Source organism: Oratosquilla oratoria, chromosome 10 (assembly GCF_046742065.1).
Source record: "Oratosquilla oratoria isolate Oo_2021 chromosome 10, ASM4674206v1, whole genome shotgun sequence".
In the NCBI taxonomy this organism is placed as follows: domain Eukaryota; kingdom Metazoa; phylum Arthropoda; class Malacostraca; order Stomatopoda; family Squillidae; genus Oratosquilla; species Oratosquilla oratoria.
In genome coordinates this window covers 39755019-39775018 of record NC_134786.1, presented here as the reverse complement: position 1 = coordinate 39775018, position 20000 = coordinate 39755019, and the positions used below count along the sequence as shown (strand labels likewise).

General features: G+C 43.6%; 1 protein-coding gene across 6 annotated transcripts in view; it reads left to right on the top strand.

Annotated features, from left to right (window-relative positions):
* Window positions 1–20000, top strand: part of LOC143029184 (katanin p80 WD40 repeat-containing subunit B1-like) — a 571733-nt gene that overhangs the window by 457761 nt on the left and 93972 nt on the right. For 3 of the 6 annotated variants that reach the window (XM_076191705.1, XM_076191702.1, XM_076191700.1), the window contains exons 1-2: window positions 1–261; window positions 16670–16800. The exon at window positions 1–261 is cut by the window's left edge. In XM_076191705.1, the coding sequence (XP_076047820.1) occupies window positions 132–261; window positions 16670–16800 (261 nt within the window). In that variant the 5' untranslated portion in view covers window positions 1–131. The remainder of the gene's footprint in view (window positions 262–16669; window positions 16801–20000) is intronic. The other 3 variants (XM_076191703.1, XM_076191701.1, XM_076191704.1) reach the window with 1 other exon arrangement.

Below are 20000 nucleotides of genomic sequence, written 5' to 3'. Positions count from 1 at the left end.
TGAACCCGAGGAGCACGGCCGCTCCGCCCACGTTGTCCACCCCACGCCCGCGGGTCGTGTGTAGTGGCGGGCGTGGCGGGGGCGCGAGGCGGCGGGCCAGCCACCCGAGCGTGTGGCGGCGCCTGTCGCCCATGGTGGTCGAAGGCTGCTCCTCTGGGGGCTTGGGGCGAAGGCCGAGGCCCTGCTGCCAGCACAAGCACCTGCAACATCTGCGCAGACCCCGGGCCTGGCGACTTCCGCCCTCCGAATTCGACAGCATAGGTAAAGTACATGGGCCTGTGTCAGTGTGTGTGTGTGTTTGTGTGTGGTTGCCTAGAGAAATTTGCAGGAGTGACGTGGCAGAAGTTCACACTTCCCCCTCCGAAATCTAAAGCGTAAGTAAAGAAAATATCTTTGTGTGAGTGTGTTCGTTTGTTTCTTAGTTCCAAATGACGCAAGATTTTGAATTATTAATGTCTCCAGGTGTTTGTTTAAGGACACTTTCAGTCGCGCGCGCGTGTGTGTGTGCGCGCGCACGCGTGTGCGTCCGCGATGCGTTTGTGTCGAGTTTTTGTCTCCTCTGCTCAACTCCCCGTGACGTCATTAAGAGTTCTTGTCTGTCGCGCAGATTCGCCTTCGTGGGTTGACTTCTTCCGTGTCATTGTGTTGTTAACAGTTGCTCGTTTTCTGTTTGAGTTTGTCTTTACTTATTTATTTTATTTATTCATTTATTTATATAATTATCTATTGTAGGAATTTGCTTTTTTATTTACTATATTCTTATATTTATTTTGGGAATACACATTTATTTTTCGTATTTTTGTACGCATTTATTTATATACTTATCTATTGACACGTTTATTCATTGTAGACACATTTATTGATTTATTTATTTGTTCATATATTTATTTTTGTATTGCATTTATCTTATATACACACTTATGTTCCTCTACAGCAAGAACGACCGTGCACTCGCTTGTAAATATAATTTACGACAAGTAAACAACCACTAGTTTTTGTGAAATAGTTTATGTACAGTACATATGTGCTTGTGGTCGACCTTTGTACAACATAGTACATCTGTGCTTGTGGTCTAAGTACAGTAATCAGTGTGTGTATGTGTGTGTGTGCGTGTGTGTGTGTGTGTGTGTGTTATGCTTACATATGTGTGAATGCATATCTACACATGTTCATATATTGGTACATGAATATGAATTGAGAACACACACACACACACACACACACACACACACATATATATATAATATATATATATATATATATATATGTATATATATATATATATATATATATATATATATATATATATATATATATACATACATACATACATACATATACCAAGGCTTTTTTCCCCCTTCCAAGGGAGGTAGCCAAAAAGGGAAAGGCATAAAAACACTCCCACCCATTTCATCCCCAAATACACTCCACACCCCTCCCACCCTTCCTCTCATCTGAGCACCTCCTGGATGACGGGTCATCCCTGCACCCCGCCCACCGCCCTGGGTCAGAAGCAGTGTCGCAAGACACAGTACATCCACAGCAAGGCCGCTTCATTTAATCGGCGACCCCCCCCCTCTCCGTCCCCCTTTGCATATAAGGAGAGGACGGGGAGAAATCCCTTCGGGCTGCGTCAAAATTTACTCACACATACTACCCCACCCCCCACCCCCCCGCCCATTCCTCCTCATGCAATCACAACATCATCCATATACAACCATTCTCCACTCACCTCTGTCTTCCGTCCTCTCCCTTCCTTCCTCAACAGACATTCCCCTCTTCCCCAAAGCCCCCTTCACCCCATCCATCCACCTCATCCTAGGACGTCCCCTCATGTTCACTCCCTCCACATCTGCCCTCCATACCTCTTTCTTCACTCATTCTTTCCATGTGTCCAAACCATCCTAATATTCTTTCATCAACCCTCTCTCCCAAATCCTTTTTCACCCCTGTTCTCCTCCTCACCTCCTCATTTCTCACTCTAGCCTAGTAACCCCCGCCATACTTCTCAGACACCTCATCTCAAACACATTCAAACTCCTTCTCTCTTCTTCTCTTATGTTCCACGTTTCTGCCCCATACAGTGCTGTTGGCACAATCACTCCTTCATACAGTCTCCTCTTCGCATCCATTCCCAAATGTCTATTTCTCATTACACTCTTTAAACCACCAAGGCATTTACTCGCTTCTCTCAATCTACATTCTACCTCCACCTTCACTCCACCTTTTCCTGCTACACTTGCACCCAAGTATCTAAAACTATCCACTTCCTCCAGTCGCTCTCCCTTAATGTTCACTTCCAGTCTACTGCCACTTTCACCCCTTGTACATCTCATCACCTTACTTTTACCCACATTTATCTTTAGCTTTCTTCTATCACATACTCTCCCAAACTCTGCCACCAGCTTCCTCAATCCCTCCTCTGACCCTGCCACAAGCGCAGTGTCGTCCGCAAACAACAGCTGGCTCACCTCCCACTTTTCTCCATTTTCTTTAACCATCTCCAATCCCTGACTCACTACCCTAGCATTCACCTCTCGCACCACCCCATCCATGTAAAGATTGAACAGCCAGGGCGACATAACGCATCCTTGACGAAGTCCCACCTTTACTTCAAACCACTCACTCTCTCCATTTCCAATCCTAACACATGCTCTACTACTCTCATAAAAACTCTTGACAGCTCCCAAAAGCTTTCCTCCTATCCCATAAATCTGCATAACCTCCCACAGTGCCTTTCTGTCTACCCTATCATAAGCCTTTTCCAGATCCATAAAAGCCAAAAAAACATCCTTCCCCTTTCCTATAGCTTTCTCACATATCTGTATATATATATATATATATATGTGATCACTGTTAACCCACTATCGGAGAAATCTTTTACAAATGTGTTATAACATACTAGTTTCCATATATATTTATATAAATATATATATATATATATATATATATATATATATATATATATATATCTGCACATGTATTGAGTATTTAAACGTAGACCTACATATATTTATTTCAAAGGTATTAACACAGCTTTTCTTTTGTCCTCAGGTAAGTCGTGACCACATGACGTGACGTCATGTCGTCGGGCAGCGGGATCACGTGTCTTCCGGGCTGTGACATCACGCGTCGTCGTCACGTGTGATGTAGAGTTTGTTCTTGTAACTGCGTGTATTGTGAACTTAGATCGCATGCTGGGCTTGTGATCGACAGCTGTTATCCTCCCGGATGAGAGTTCCACTTCACTGTGTGTCTGTGTTGCGGCCATATGTAGCCATATAAGGAGGGATAATAATATTACACAATAATGAATTTGACTTTATTAACTAGTTAATTAACTAGACACTATCACATATGGTCCCAAATGAAATGCCATACGGCTTCATGCTGCCGAGGAACGTTGTAGGCCAAATCTGGATCTCGATTAAAGTTTGTAGAAGAATCCATAGGAAACGCAAGTGATAACACTGTTTGGTGTACGTCGGAGAGGATGTTCCTCTTCACATACCATCAAGCACTTTCACCTCCATCTAGAGGTGCAACCCTAAGGGGTTGACACTCGGTCTCCTGACCAGGCTTAAGATATCTCTTAATAAAGTTCGTCAAAATTTTTCATCATATTTTTTCATATAAGGAGAACTGACAGTTGTCGTATTCTCTCTTCCTCCTTTTCATCCTCCTCTTCCTCCTTTTCCTCCTCTACCTCGTCTACCTCTTTCTCCTTTTCATCCTCCTCCTCCTCCACTTCTTTCTCCTCTTCCTCCTCTTCCTCCTCCTCCTCCTCCTCCTCTTCCTTCTCTTCCTCTTCCTCCTCTTCCACTTTCTCATCTTCCTCCTCTTGCTCCTCTTTCCCCTCCTCTTCATTCTCCTCCTATCATTTGGGAACCTAGAAACAAACCTACACTGGTATAACAGACCACAGTGGAGCATTCCCTCCAGGAGAGATCTGTGGAAGGGCCCAGTTACCGTTGCAGGTTGCTCTGGGGCTGTGGGGTTCCATTCAGTAAGAAAAACGAGCCAGCGATTACAGTAACTGATTCTATTTTCTTTAATTTTCGTAATACTTTGTCGTGTTTCCCCAAAGTTGATTTGGCTTTTCCTCTCACAGAGAAGACGTAGAGTCGAATGTTGCCAGGAAAAGGCTGCACCTGTCGACCTTATGTACAGAGTTAATAAGACCGATTTTTCAGTTGTGGTGTTTGAGCATATACGACCTTGTGTTCGCTTTCTTTACTGTCTGCAGCTGTGTCGCTTTCACCCCTCTGCTGAGGCGCAGATGGTACCCCTCACTCCACTACACCCGACCCATCCCCCCTTTTTTCCCCTTCATCTGAATAAAATCGCCTGGCGGCAGCTCGAATAAAGGGCACATATGTCACATGTGATATATAGTTAATTCTTGCATTTTATTTCTTTCTTTTTTCAAAGTTTATTTTAATTGCACGGAACTACTGTGTATTGAAAGGCATTACATATCTAAAATAAAATGTTATCTATTGATTTATTTATTTGATTTTATTTGTTTATTGATTTTATTTTTTCATTTTTGTAGTAACTTCTTGTGTCATGTACATAAACGGGTTCAATATTATTATGAGAACCACGGTATGTACACGTACATTAAAACACCAACCGACGAAGATATATGCTCGGTTATCTTTACCAAAGCATGTGTCAGTTGCATTTGCTCTCAGGTCAAGTCAGGTCGCGCAAGTCGCCCGTCCCAGGTCACAGACCAAGCGATGAGTCACTTTGGCAGTGAGGAGAGAGGGTGGCGGAGGGAGGTGGGCGGGGTTGGGGGTCTGGGAGCACACCCTGGAAGGGAACAACTCCCAGGCAGACGCGGAAGACTCCTGAGAATTGTAGACCACTTCCTCCTCCTCCTCCTCCTACTCCTCCTACTCCTCCTACTCCTCCTCCTCCTTCTTCTCCTTCTTCTTCTCACCCGTTCTGCTCTCCCTCTTCTTTTCATTTCTTCCTACTTATTGTCCGTATCTTGCTGCTTTTCCTCCTTATCCACCTTTTGCTTCTCTTTTTTTTCTTCCTCTCTTCCTTCTCCCAATCCGTCCTTCTTTTCCTATTCATGATCTTTTCTCCTTCACCTCTTCCTCCACATTCTCCTTATCCTCCTCCTTTTCTTCGCCCTTTTCCTCATTCTTCTCCTCCTTTTCTTTGCCCTTTTCCTCATTCTTCTCCTTTTCTTCCACTTTTCCCTCTTCTCCATCGCCTCTTGTTCCTCCCCTTTCGTCCTCCTCCTTCTATTTACTCCTCTCTCTTTCTATTCGTGCTGCTGATCCTCCTCCTCCTCCTCCTCCTCCTTTTCCTCCTTTCCCCCTTCCACTTCCTCCTCATCCTGCCTCTCCTCCGCTCACTCTACCCTCTATTCCTCTTGTTCACCTCCTCTCCCCCCCTTCCCGCCTCCCATTTCACCCTCCAGCAAGCCTCCTCTACAGCAACAACCGATTGATTACAATTCTATATACATTTTGAAAATAATATCGGAAGACATAGTGTAGCTGGTAAATATGTTTGGTAAATATAGAAACATCATAGAAGAAGTGTGAGGAGCCTACGCCAGGAGGCGCGTAGGTGCCGCCGAAACGTCATTTTTGCGCTTTTAGGACTGTTGGGGCAGGTAACAGTCACTGCTGGAAATCGGAAACAAGTGCGGGATTCGAACCCACAGCACGCTTCCGGTTACCACAGATTTATAATCAGTCCATCACTCCAGCTATGATCAGCGGATGTGAAACTTGGAAATTGAGACAAAGTGTGATGGAGAAAAAGCTGAGGAGAGCATAGAGAGATCCTTGGTGGAAGTGATGCTGAAAGACAGGAAGAGGGCTAAGTTGGATGAGAGAGCAGACTGGAGTGAAAGTTGCTGTTGATGCGATAAAAGAGAGGAAATGGAATTGGGCAAAGAAGTTAAGCAGAAAGGAGGGAGGGAAATGGAGTTAGCCTGAAAGGAGGGTGGGAAATGGAGCAAGTGTGTGGAACTGACTGGACGCCGCGAGATGGGAAGCGGACAAGAGGAAGACCAAACAAAAGATAGAGAGATGAGATAGAGAATTTTGCAGGAGTGACCTGGGAGAGGTTGGCGCAGTGCTGTCAATCATGAAAGAGATTGGGAAAGCCCTGTGTTCAACGATGGACTATGAATGGCTAATTTATTTTTTGCCGACCAACCGGTTCTTTACTCCAGCATATTGATCATTCCCTTAACAACCCAATTGGTGCAGTTCTATGTTCTTTGGAGTAGTGGGAATTATGTGTGTGTGAAAGAGAGCGAGAGAGAGAGATATATAGAGAGAGACCGAATTCCCTCCCCCCACAAAAAAAAGTCAACTTACGCTGTACACTAGGTCTCTGCTCTCTTGCCTGTCCCTCCCTTTTTGTATTGACCTAACAACGACGACGACGCCGTCGTCTGCAGTGCCAAGCCCCCCCCCCCTCTCTCTCTCTCTCTCTCTCTCTCTCTCTCTCTCTCTCTCTCTCTCTCTCTCTCTCTCTCTCTCTCTCTCCGTCACTCTCTCTCCCCTCTCTCTCCCTCCCCCCTCTCTCCCCCTCCCTCCCTCCCTTTCTCTCCCCCCTCTCTCTCTCCCTCTCTCTCTCTCTCTCTCCCTCCCCTCCCTCCCTCCCTCCCTCCCTCCCTCTCTCTCCTCCCTCTCCCTCCCTCTCTCTCCCTCCCTCCCTCTCTCTCTCTCCCTCCCTCTCTCTCTCTCTCTCTCTCTCTCTCTCTCTCTCTCTCTCTCTCTCTCTCTCTCTCTCTCTCTCTCTGTCTCTCTCTCTCTCTCCTCTCTTTCACTCTCCTCTCTTCCTCTCTCTCTATCTCTCTCTCTCTCTCTCTCTCTCTCTCTCTCTCTCTCTCGTCTGACTCATCTCTAGCCAACTAGCCTTGCTCCGCCCCGCTCCAGACTCCGCCCTTTTCTGTCTTATACGCACAGGTTCTCTCTACCATAGCCTACCTCCGCTTCCTTCTGCATGTTTACTGTTGTTCATTCTCTCCCTCTCCATCTGTTTTTCTCTCCTGTTGTTCTTTACAGTTTTACTCTACTCTCTGTATTCTCTTTACTTCCTTTACTGAGCTCTCGCAATTTAAAAAGTATTGTCACAGGATCCCTGCTAACCATCAACTAGTATGAAGATACCCACTGCAGTAAATTTTTACCATATATATATATATATATATATATATATATATATATATATATATATATATATATATATAAAATAATATACATATATCAATATTGAATAACGTAGATGTAGTAGCACATGAGTAAAATAAAACCTAAACCCATTCTCGGAGAAAAATAAGTTGAGATACAGAGAAAACCGTATATTTCGATCACTAGCTGTGGTCCTCTTCGGAATGTACATGTATCTGCTGAAGAGGACCAAAGTCACTGATCGAAATATACGGTTTACTCTGTCTCACCTCTTTTCTCTCCGAGAGTGGGTTTAATTTACATACACGCACGCACACACACACACACACACACACACACACACACACACACACACACACACACACACACACACACACACACACACACACACACACACACACACACACACACACACATATATATATATATATATATATATATATATGTATATATATATATATATATATATATATATACTAGCCAAATTACCCGCGCGTTGCTGCGAGTTCACGAATCATCCCTAACCTAACCATACCCCACCTAACTTTAACCCTTAACCCTAACCAAAATATATTTTCTAAAATGAAACATTGTTATCCAAGTACCTGGAGTGATAGGGTATCAGAATATATATGGTTATGGGGGTCTATCTGCAAAACCCTAGGAGGAGTTCGTGAACATACAAACAAACAAACAAATTGACAGAAAAATGAAAGATAGTAATCCAAGTTCCTTGGGTTATAAGGTTTCAGAATATATATAGTTATTGGGGTCTATCTGCAAAAACCTAGGAGTTCGTGAATAATCTCTAACCTAACCATACCCCACCTAACTTTAACCTTTAACCCTAACCAAAATATATATTTTTTTGAAAATGAAATATAGTTATCTAAGTACCTGACGTGATAGGGTATCAGAATATATATGATTATGGGGGTCTATATGCAAAACCCTAGGAGTTCCTGAACAAATAAACAGACAGACAGACAAATGATAGTTTTCCAAGTACCTTGGGTTATAAGGTTTCAGAATATATATGGTTATAGGGGTCTATCTGCAAAAACCTAGGAGTAGTTCGTGAATAATCACCTAACCATAACCCACCTAACTTTAACCCTTAACCCTAACTTTTTATTTTTTATTTTTTATTAAATATAGTTATCCAAGTACCTGGATGGATAGGGTATCAGAATATATATGGTTATTGGGGTCTATCTGCACAACCCTAGGAGGGGATCGTGATCAGACAGTTACTACTTTATTATAGTATATATATATATATATATATATATATATATATATATATATATATATATACATATCGTTTTATATATATATATATATATATATATATATATATGTTGAGGAATGGACGACAAAATGAGTGGCAGGGTGGTGAGATAAACACCGAGAACCGTTGAAGTTTTATTAACTGACGTTTCGCTCTTAACAGAGTTTCTTCAGAGTGTACAAACATGATCGGGAAATCAACAGTTATATATCTTACATCATTCCGTGTTCCTTCCTTAACCCACCCCCTCCCTCCCTCTCGTACCCTTCAGCTCGTGTAAGATCATCCAGCCGGACGTTTTGGACAGCTTAATAAAACCATCACGATGGTTACAGCAGGGCTGGGATGCTATAAAAGCTGCCTCTACTATTTTTCTTTTTTTCTTTTCTAACCCTTGTTTTAATATTTCCACTCCGTCCCAGTTAGGTAAATGTCCGTATTCCTCCGCATGAACCACCAGGGCGTTTGATGTTCGGTGGGCCCTCAGGTCGCTCTTGTGCTCATATGTCCGCTTGTGTATGCCTCTTCCTGTCTCCCCAAAGTAGTTTAGATCACAGCCACCACATGGGATTCTGTAAACCATGCTGTTGTTATTATGTTCATTTCTATTCTTACTTCTCACTACTTCACCTATCTTCGTACTAGATGTACTGGCGATCTTCAGCCCTGCTTTGCGGAGCAAATGTCCTAACTCTTCTGTGTGCTTGGAGTTGGGAACTACAATGAAGCCACCTTCCTTATTCTCCTTTATCTCATCATTTCTCTTTTCCATTATTTTAAGCGCTATTTTCTTCAAATTATGGAGTAACCCTTCTGGATATTTTAGTCCTGAGAACACTTTAAAAATATATTTGATTTCTCTGTCAATATGTTCTTCACTACATACCCGGAACGCTCTGAGAAAAAATCCAATTATTACTCCTCTCTTTATCCTTTCACTATGTGCCGAAAAGTAGTGGATGAGGTCATTTTTGTTTGTAGCTTTTCTGTGAACCGAGAAACCCACCGTGCCGTTATCCTTCCTCCAAATTAATACATCCAAGAAAGGTAACTTTTGATCCACCTCGTGTTCTACTTTGAACTGAATATCCCTGTCTACCATATTCAGCCTATTAAGTTTGGTGGTGAAATTGGTTTTCTCCGGGGCAATGACTAGGACGTCGTCTACATATCGAAATCAATGGGTCCCTCTTCCCATAATTTTCATAAAATTATCTCTCTCCAAAACCTCCATGTATAATGATGCTAGGACTGCACTGAGTGGACTCCCCATTGCCAGACCACGTATCTGACAATATTCCTCATCCTGGAACATGAACGGTCCGAATCTGCTACACAGAGAGACTAATTCTAAGAAGTCACTTTTTCCCACTGGTAAATCCTGGTCATCTATATTACCGATGGCTTCCTTGGCTGCTGTTAGTGCCCCCTCTGCGCAAACATTTGTGAACAAAGCAGTTACATCGTAACTTATCATGACTTTCTGTGAGAAATCCACATTACTGAGTCTCGTGATTAGGTCACTTGAGTCCTTCAAATGGCCACTGCTAAGTGCCCCCAAGCATCGAGATAACGGTTTGGCTAAACACTTGGCTAGCCTGTGGGGAGCGCTGCCGATACCTGACGTAATGGGTCTCATCGGTATACCCGGCTTGTGTGTCTTTGGTAATCCCCTCATCCTGGGCGGTCTTGGTGCTTCTTCTAACAATCCCACAAGTTTCTTGCCTCTGTTGGTTCGCATTAATATCCTCCTGGCTTCTTTCTTGAACCGTATCCCTTCTCGTTCTGCGTTTCCTAAGGGTTTTTTCTCATACGTGGATGTATCGTTGAGTAAATCCATCATTTTGATGTTGTAGTCTGTCCTGTTTAAGATGACAACTCCTCCTCCTTTATCTGCACTCGTGATAACTAAGTCTTCGTCATTTCCTAAATTTTCCAAAGCTATCTTGAAGCGCCTAGGGATGCTACATCGATTAAGATTTGCTAAAGCATGGAAACACGTTAACAATCCCTGTTTAAAACCTTTCTCTACATCACTGTCATCCCATCTATAGTTTTTATTTATAAAATCAGAAAAACTTTTGTTACTCACACCGGTATCGAACTTAAGACTTGTTTTTCAGTGTCAGATAGTTGTCGGTCTGAAAGATTCACTATGAGATCAGCATTGCCCACTTCATTCCAATCACTTTGTTCACAGAGTAACTCCAATTTCTTTTTCAGTCTCACACTTTGCACTGATTTCTCGGTATCAAGTTTGCGTAGAAGGAATGATGGTAAACGTACCTGGCTGGTGCTGGCTCGTAGATTTTCAACTTCGTTACAACGGTTCTTGGTGTTTATCTCACCACCCTGCCACTCATATATATATATATATATATATATATATATATATATATATATATATATATATATATATATATATATATATATATATATATATATATATATACACACACACATTCGGCAACGTTAGCCCTTTTTGCCTGGGTAGTCTGAGTAGGTAATAGCTGAAGGCATCTATTTCTTATTTCGTCAAATTTAATTTGACCATTTTGTATTTCGCCAAATTCTTATTTCGCCAGATTCTCTCAGGTTAATCAGGCCTAACCAAATGTAACCTAAGCAACCTAATTTCAAGAGAGTTTGCTGAAATACATAACCAAGATAAGTTAAGTGAAATATGACATGGCCAAAACGTAAATTTGCGAAAAAGGCAGTGTAAGTATAAGTGCTCATTGGATCTCGTCTCTGTGTCTCCATCAGTCAATTTGGGCCTCAAATTTATTTATATATACATGTGTGTGTTCACACGCACGCCCCTGCGCACACGTGCCGGCAGAGATCCGGGCCGGAAACTCCAATATTCGGGAAAGATGAAGAGCATTGCCCCAGAGCCGGGCTGTTGACTGGATTGAATAGGCGTAAGAAATGTGTAATATCAAGATCAGTGACAGGGTCAATCTATCGAATACAATGATTCATTTCATCTAATTTTCATTACTATGACTGGACTTACGCCTGGGGTCTCGGTCATTGAAGAGCGCATTCATATCTGGACCAGACGTTTTGTTGTACGATACACTAGTCTGGTGTGTGTTAGAAGGGAATACAATGTATACAACAGGCCACTGTAATGAAGGGGTGAAGACCTGCCCTTTGAGTGATGATGCATCCGTTGGGTCCTGATGATGGCTGTGGTATGTGTCCGAAACGTGCCTGGTGTAAAATCTCTTTCGCTAAGCTCGAGGATGATGTAGAGGGGGGGGGTGCCCATTGCCGAATAAAATCGCATGGCAGTAGCCAGAATAAAATGACAGGCTACTGGCAGTAAAGGGAAACATTTAACCTTTTAACCCCTTCCCCCCATGGACTGATTAAAATCATTCGGGGGCAGCCAGAATAACAAAAAATAATTCGTTGTTTGCAAGGGGAAGCGTTAAGCATAAATATTTATGGGGGCTCATTTATCCATGTTCTTTGTTTACCTGTGGCCTTATGTAAACAATGCTGTAACGATTCAATGTGCTGTGCTTCGTGCTGTGTGCGGCCATGTTCTGTGGCTCGTGTGCTCTGTGTATTGATTTGCGAAAGGAGTAAGAGAGCCAGCCAGCCAGCCAGCCAACCCCGTTTAAGGAGCCAGCCCAGGTCTTGGGGCCTCGAGGGGCGTGGGGGTGGTGGGTGATGTACACGTTCTTTAGAGAGAGGAGGAGGGGATGGAGGGGAAGGCTAGGAGGCGTGGATGAATTTAGCAAGGAGAAGGAAAACAAGGAGAAAAAATGAGCTCACCCGTTAACTGGTCAAGGGATTATGTCTTTCTTGACCATTTGAATAAAATCGTTTTGCGACAGCCAGGATAAATATGCAGATGAGTGGCAGGGAGAGGGTTATTTCAAGATGAGTTGTATCCTTTCCAAGGGCTCTCTTTGTTGGAATAAAATCGGCAGGCGGCAGACTTGAGTACAAGTGGGTTGCGGGGGAATAGGCTAAGGAAGGGTGTGTTTGTGTTTGGCACCTGGTGCCAGGTGGCACCCACAGTGCCCAACAGCAATACATATAAAGGGGGGGGGGTGAACTGTGAGAATTGGTTTTCATTCAGCATTCCAGCACTTCCGCGCGGGAGTAACATTTGAATCTTGAGGCCTGAGGAGCTAAAGAGGGGGTTGGGATGTCCTTGTTCCACCCCCCCCCCCCTCTCTCTCTCTCTCTCTCTCTCTCTCTCTCTCTCTCTCTCTCTCTCTCTCTCTCTCTCTCTCTCTCTCTCTCTCTCTCTCTCTCTCTCTCTCTCTCTCTCTCTCTCTCTCTCTCTCTCACACACACACACACGCGCGCGCGCGCGCGCGTTACTGTAATTGATATCACGGGTTAATTAAGTGTACCCATGTCAAGTCGAAAACCTGCAACGTGACTGGCGAAATTTTAGGTTCTTCATGTTATCGTTTCATCAGATAATTGTATAAAATCGCTTCCTGGCTACCTACCTACCTTGCCCAGTTCATCGTCTCCCTTGTTGCCCCCTCAGGGAGAGAGAGAGAGAGGGGGCGGAGGCGGGATAATGAAAACCTTGTTCATGACTTTTCTTCCCGCCTGTTCAGCACACCTGGGCACACCACTGTAGACCTTGCTGAGGCTCAGCATGCGTCTGCGACCTTGGCACTGTCGTGGCACTCCCGCCTCCGGCCCCTCTTCCAGACAGACTCTCGGCCTAGGCAGGAGGCCCTCCGCACGACCTACGCCAGGGTTGCAGCTTCCGCTAGTACTTACTTGGGTTTATAGGTCATAAAACGTGGGCAAATGTGAATCTGAATTTAGTTGATAAAGAATAAGGACATACGCACGCACACACACACACACACACACACACACACACACACACACACACACACACACACACACACACACACACACACACACACACACACACACACACATATATATATATATATATATATATATATTTGTGTGTGTATGAAAAAAAATAATGAAAGAGAAGGAATGGGTCACCAACTTTTCAAATTTTTAAAGAGGACAAGTCTCGTCATTTTTGTCCTCGAAAACAAACACTGCATCATTTATAATTTTGTTGTGGGTTACGCCCGGCAATTCTATTCAGCTGAGAGAGTCCTCTGGACTGGAAAATCTTCAAAGAGTCGACATGACGTCACGTGGCCTTGAGAGTTTTTGCGATTTCGGACGACATGACGTCACTCTTAAGCTCCGCCCATTCTGCGCGTGTGCAGACTACGGATGCATCGTTTGGCCTTCAGGTTGTCAAGAAGTCTGTGGACAGACGTGAAGTCCGCTGTCCTTCACAGACTGTAGACAGACTGCTACATTCCTCTTCCCCTTGGGCAAAACGTCTGGAAACGGATTGCGGAGGCAGATGGAGTTCACAGACGGTATAGCACCCAGGAAGTGAGAATGGACCTGGCCTTGTTGGGCAACATTCACTCCAGTGGGGACTATGTTCGGGAAGTGGGTTTTTGTGCTTCCTGCCCTGACTCTCATGCTACCGCGCTAATCTTAAAGCAACTGGATGTCTTATTAAAATTCGTTTTTTTTCTCTTTCTCTCTCGCCTGGAGATTTTATTCAGCTGAGGGAAATCACAGAGAGATGAATTGTTGAAATGAATTCTCTTGACTCTTTGGCTACCTGACATCAATTGTTTGAATATTTATCTTTGCTGTCTGGGGATTTTATTCAGTTAAAGGGAAAGGGCTGGCAGGAGGGTGGTGAGTTAATCTCTCTTTCTCTCTTTTTAGGCGTTCAAACTGAATAAAAGTGAAAATCGAAAATTATGTGTGTGTGTGTGTGTGTGTGTGTGTGTGTGTGTGTGTGTGTGTGTGTGTGTGTGTGTAAATAACTACGAAGTAAAATCGCTTGGCGACTACCAGAGAACATTATAGGAGGACAGTGACATCGAGAGGGAGTGAATTAAAGTTAATTGTAGGTGTTAGTAGTTGTTCTTGTGAGTTATTGATATTTATTCCAGGTGGAATGGCCATCACTAGTGCCCTCCCTCGGTACATGCACAGTCTTATTAGGTCCACCACCACCACTACCCCCTCTACCGTCACTACCACCACCACTATCACGAGTACCACAACCACCTCCACCACCATTACTATACTACTATTACAACCATGACCACCACTATCAACACCACCATCATCACCACCATCATCACCACCACCATCACCGCAACCATTACTAGCTACCACGTCCTCTAACGTCGCTACTACCACCACTACCATACGATCACCACCACCCCAACCACCCCTAACACCACCGCCGGCCGTCGGCGAGAGGGCACCCCAGCAACCTCTGGAGGTTTTCGTCGATCGATCAAGTTCGTGGAAGTGCTGGGCTCTGGAATGTTTATGTAATTGCAAACTAACCCACCACCTCTATCTCTCTCTCTCTCTCTCTCTCTCTCTCTCTCTCTCTCTCTCTCTCTCTCTCTCTCTCTCTCTCTCTCTCTCTCTCTCTCTCTCCTCTCTCTCTCTCTCTCTGTCCATCTGTTTCTGTTCTGTAAGGGTGACCCTGCAAAGATTTTCATCTCCATCTCCATCGACATAGCTCTTGTAGTCATTAAGGTACTTAAAGCCAATCCACCATTTTAAGGTTTCATCTCTCGGATAGGATTATATATATATGTGTGTGTGTGTTGTGTATGTATATATATAATTATATATATATATATATATATATATATATATATATATATATATACACACATTTATATATTGTTACGGTCCCCTAGTGCTGAATGTGTGCAAGCATGCGTGGCCCGTGTCACTGAACACGACCGTGCAAGTGTCGCCCGCCATCTTTACCCGTTGTGCTTCACAGTTCTGCAAGACCCCCAACCCTCACCCCTTTGGTGGCCAACGACTGCAGCCGCATCCTCCTAGCAAGGAAGTGAGGGGAGGGGGGAATGTCCTTATACCATTGTTGTTACTTGTCCTAAGGATGGACCTCACCCTCTTTCTTTCTTTCCCACTCCTTCCTCTTCTCTCCCTCTCTCCCCGTCTCCCCTCCTCTCTCTCTCTCTCACCCTTTGTGTGTGTGTGTGTGTGTATACATATATATATATATATATATATATATATATATAATATGTGTGTGTGTGTGTGTGTGTACACATATACATATATCGTTGTTACGGCTTACTTGTTTTAATGATGGACCTCACCCTCTCTCTCTCCCTCTTCCTCTCTCCCCTCTATCAACCCTCCCTCTCCTCTTTCCCTTCTCCTCCTCCTTATCCTCCTCCTTATCCCTCTCTCATTCTTTTTACCCCTCTCTCTCTCTTTCTCTCCAGTTAAATGTGTTGGACTTGTATCACCTCCTGGCCTTTAATCCAGGTATAAAAATAGTACCAAGAATTTGTGGCCATTTGGAAGACAGCTGCAACATTATGTACAAAATATGACGCCTGTGCATGTGTGTGTGTGTGTGTGTGTGTGCGTTTGTGTGTGTGTGTATGGTGTGTGTGTGTGTGTGTGTGTGTGTGTGTGTGTGTGTGTGTGTGTGTGTGTGTACTCACATTGATATTCCGATGAAATGAAAAGGTTTATGTATTTTTGTGAAATAAGGGGTTCACGCCATGAAGCCTCTAGCAGTGAACGAGATTGTCTCATTTGCCTTCTGTGCTAGGAATTTATCTTTCAACTATGTTATCGATTGGTTCTGAATGCTTGTAAACATTATGGATAATCCTCATTCTTCATAATTGTGCACTTAATATTTGCTTATTTATTTGATTTGATTATTTTTATCATTATTTATTCATTTCTTATATAACTTAAGCTTTTATTTTATTTTTCTATTTACTAATTATTTATTTATTCATTAGTTTGTTTATTATTATTTTCTTTTTAATTATTGTCATATCAATTTTTATGGAGTATTCTTTCTTTATTTGCTTATCAGCTACTGCTGATGTATTTGATTTTATTTGATGATATTTGTTTATTTCACTTAGTTGTGTATGTTATACGAGTTTATTAGTGTTTTGTTATTTGATTATTTAAGTGTGTATTTGTTTATGTATGTATTATCTTTTTCATTTATTTTCAAATGTATATTAATTTTATTTATAATTTTCGCATGCTTTTAGATATGTGTAGTATATCTGATTTGTTTGTTTATTTCCCGCCGACCCTCGCACTAACTTGGTGTTCTCCGTTGTGTCCTTTTCAGAGGAGTTCGTGGCCCACGGCGCCAACGTCAACTGTCTGGCGCTCGGGCACAAGTCCGGCCGGGTCTTGGTCACCGGAGGCGACGACAAGAAGGTCAACCTGTGGGCCGTGGGCAAACCCAACTGCATACTGGTGAGTATCACCCGCTGGTGGCGTCTCTTCCTCATTTTCCTTTGCCTCCGTGTGGACCTCTAGGTCTTCGTCCGGGGGATATCTATATATATATCTCTCTCTCTCTCTCTCTCTCTCTCTCTCTCTCTCTCTCTCTCTCTCTCTCTCTCTCTCTCTCTCTCTCTCTCTCTCTCTCTCTCTCTCTCTCTCTCTCTCTCTCTCTCTCACATTTTTTTTTTTTTTTTTTTTTTTGGTGTGGGTCAGGAGTCACTTCCCACCCCCCTTTCGAAATTTAGTCTTATCTTTGACATTTTTTTCCAAATGGCGGTATCTATAGCTTTCGTGGCGATAAAACATAAAGAAGACTAGCTGGCCCTAAGCAATTTTTTTTTCTTCTTTTTTTCCCTCGCTCCATAGAGGTTTCTGATGTTTGTGAGTTCGTTATATCGGGCTTGTACTATTCACAAAGGCACAGGTAAATAGGGCATAGTTGATAGCAGAATGTACAATGAGCGAGTATTGTTGAGTTATTAGTATTGTTGTTGTTATTGATTTATACTTCCCGATCCTGTTATTGTTATTATGACGGAGTCTACCTGGAGATCACACTTTGCAATCTATAACATTGTTTAGTTATGATAGAGTTTTGTATAATATATCATCAACCAATCAGACATTTAGAGTCTCCTGCTCTACAGAGGCCAGTTTCATACCTCTCCATGGCTCGCAGGATCGCACCAACGTTTGCCTCATCACTCCTGCAAACTTCTCCATCTTTTCTCTCCACCTCTCTGGTCTGCCTCTTGCACGCTTCCCGTCTCGCGGCGTCCACACCTGCTCCATCGCCCGTCATTTTTCGCGCTAACTTTCCCAACCAAATTCAATTTCCTATCTTTTATTACCTCCACAATATATTTCCCTCAAGTCTGCTCTCCCATCCAACCTGCTCTCTTTAAGTCTTTCAGCGCTATTCCCAACATGGTATCGCGCGCTAGCCGCGTAATCGGAAGCGTGCTGGTCTCGCATCTGCTTCGTCGTGGGGTCGAATCCCACACTCCTCTTTGATTTCCAGCTGTGACTGTTCCCTGCCCCCAACAGTCCAAGCGCATAATAGGGCAAAGGTGACTGCTTCGGCCGCAGCTACGCGCCACCTGGCGTACGTCCTCACCCTGTAACATAGTATAGCATTGTTATAGGAAATCATAATGTGGTATAGTACAATATACAATACTGATGAAGCCTAGGACAAGGCCCTCGACCTTCGTCACGCTTTTGTCCTTTGCTCTTCATTCGCTTCCGGGAGGGTTGGGGGGAGGGAGGGGGCGGAGGGGGGAGGAGGCGCACACCGGTATCCTCGTCAGCGTCGGTTGGCTTCCGCAAACTGTGCGGAGATGCTCCGGAGTCCGGATGTGGAGACATCGAGGAGTCTGGAAATAGATCCTGAGAGGTCTTCAGGGTCAGAGCCCTGGAGAGTTCTTCTCTTGATTATATATATATATATATATATATATATATATATATATATATATATATATATATATATATATATATATATATATAAACACGAAGGGCCTTTCTTGTATATTTTGGCATGCCGTCGGGCGATTTTGATTAAGCAAGAATGGGGGGGGCATCCTTATCGTCAAAGGGTTAGAACTTCAACCTGAATAGAATCGTGATAAAGTTCTTTCGGAAATTAACCCAATGCTTCAGAGAAGAGTAACACATGTCTACTACTTTCATTAAGGGAACGCACTTTATACATGCTATTCAGACTGTCGCCAGACGATTGTATTACATGCATTTGCAGGGTCTCTGTCCCATGATAAGGCATTTAGGTGGGTCAGCTTCTTGTGTCCGCTTTTGTATCTTCTTCAGCTTGTGGAGTATGCCACAGTGCCAAGCCATTTCATTCATCAAAATGGCACTCCCTCTCGAAAACAAAAAAGGAGTGTTGACGCCCCTTCCCCCCCTCTCATTGCCCTCCCTCCCTCTCTATCCCCTCCCTCCCTCTCTATCCCCTCCCTCCCATCCCTCCTTTTCTTTTGGTCTCCCGTGAAGTCGATGGTGAATCATCGCGACCTCATTGGGGGATTCCCCCCTCCTCCTTGCTCTTCCCCCTTCCTCCTCCTCCTCCTCCTCCTCCTCCTCCTCCTCCTCCTCCTCCTCCTCCTCCTCTCCACTTCCCCCTCCCCCTCCCCTTCCCCTCTTCTCCACTTCACGATGACGTAACGTCATAGTTGGATTCATCCCCGTGACGGTATTCTCCACCTTCGATATGGTGACAGATTATTAATTTACTTACTTATTTACTTATTTACTTGTGCATTTATTGCGAGATGTCTGAGAGGATTTCTATTTATTATTTATTTTGTATATTTATATCTTTAAACGAAGAAGCGACGGTACCACTCCGTATCACGTGGTATCACGTTATGTAATAAAATCAAATTGGTACGTGGTTCTAGTTTATGGTCCATAGGGTAGCCATGATCCAAGATACTTTTCACACACACACACACACACACACACACACACACACACACACACACACACACACACACACACACACACACACACACACACACAGACGCACATACATACAGATCCCATTTTTGTTACTTTCTTTTCACCAGTTTTATATTGTTCTAATATCCCTTTTTTCAAATTCCATTATGCTACATTTCTTAATGCTGAAGTCCACTTCCACTTCTGACTCCATTCCTAGACCCTGTTCGGATCTCTTTGTAGTGAGTCACAGTCAGTTTCAGTATATTTGTGTGTGTGTGAAAACCTATGTGTGTATGTGTCTGCTGTATGTGTATGTGCGTCTGTATGTGTGTGTGTGTGTGTGTGTGTGTGTGTGAGAGAGAGAGAGAGAGAGAGAGAGAGAGAAAGAGAGAGATTATATGTGTGTGTGTGTATTCCCATTGCTGTCCCTGCCGTTTGACAATCCTCACGCCATTTTCCACGAAAATTTATTGTTTTGTGTCACAATCACGTGACGTGACGTCACGACCACGTAACGACCACGTCACTCGCATCATTAATGGACATAACTCGGTTTGTGTGTGCAACATACAGCGCATGTGCAATTCCCCGCAAAGCACACCATTAGGCTCGAGGGCCGGATCGGAGTTTTGTCAGATATCTGCTCTCTCTCTCTCTCTCTCTCTCTCTCTCTCTCTCTCTCTCTCTCTCTCTCTCTCTCTCTCTCTCTC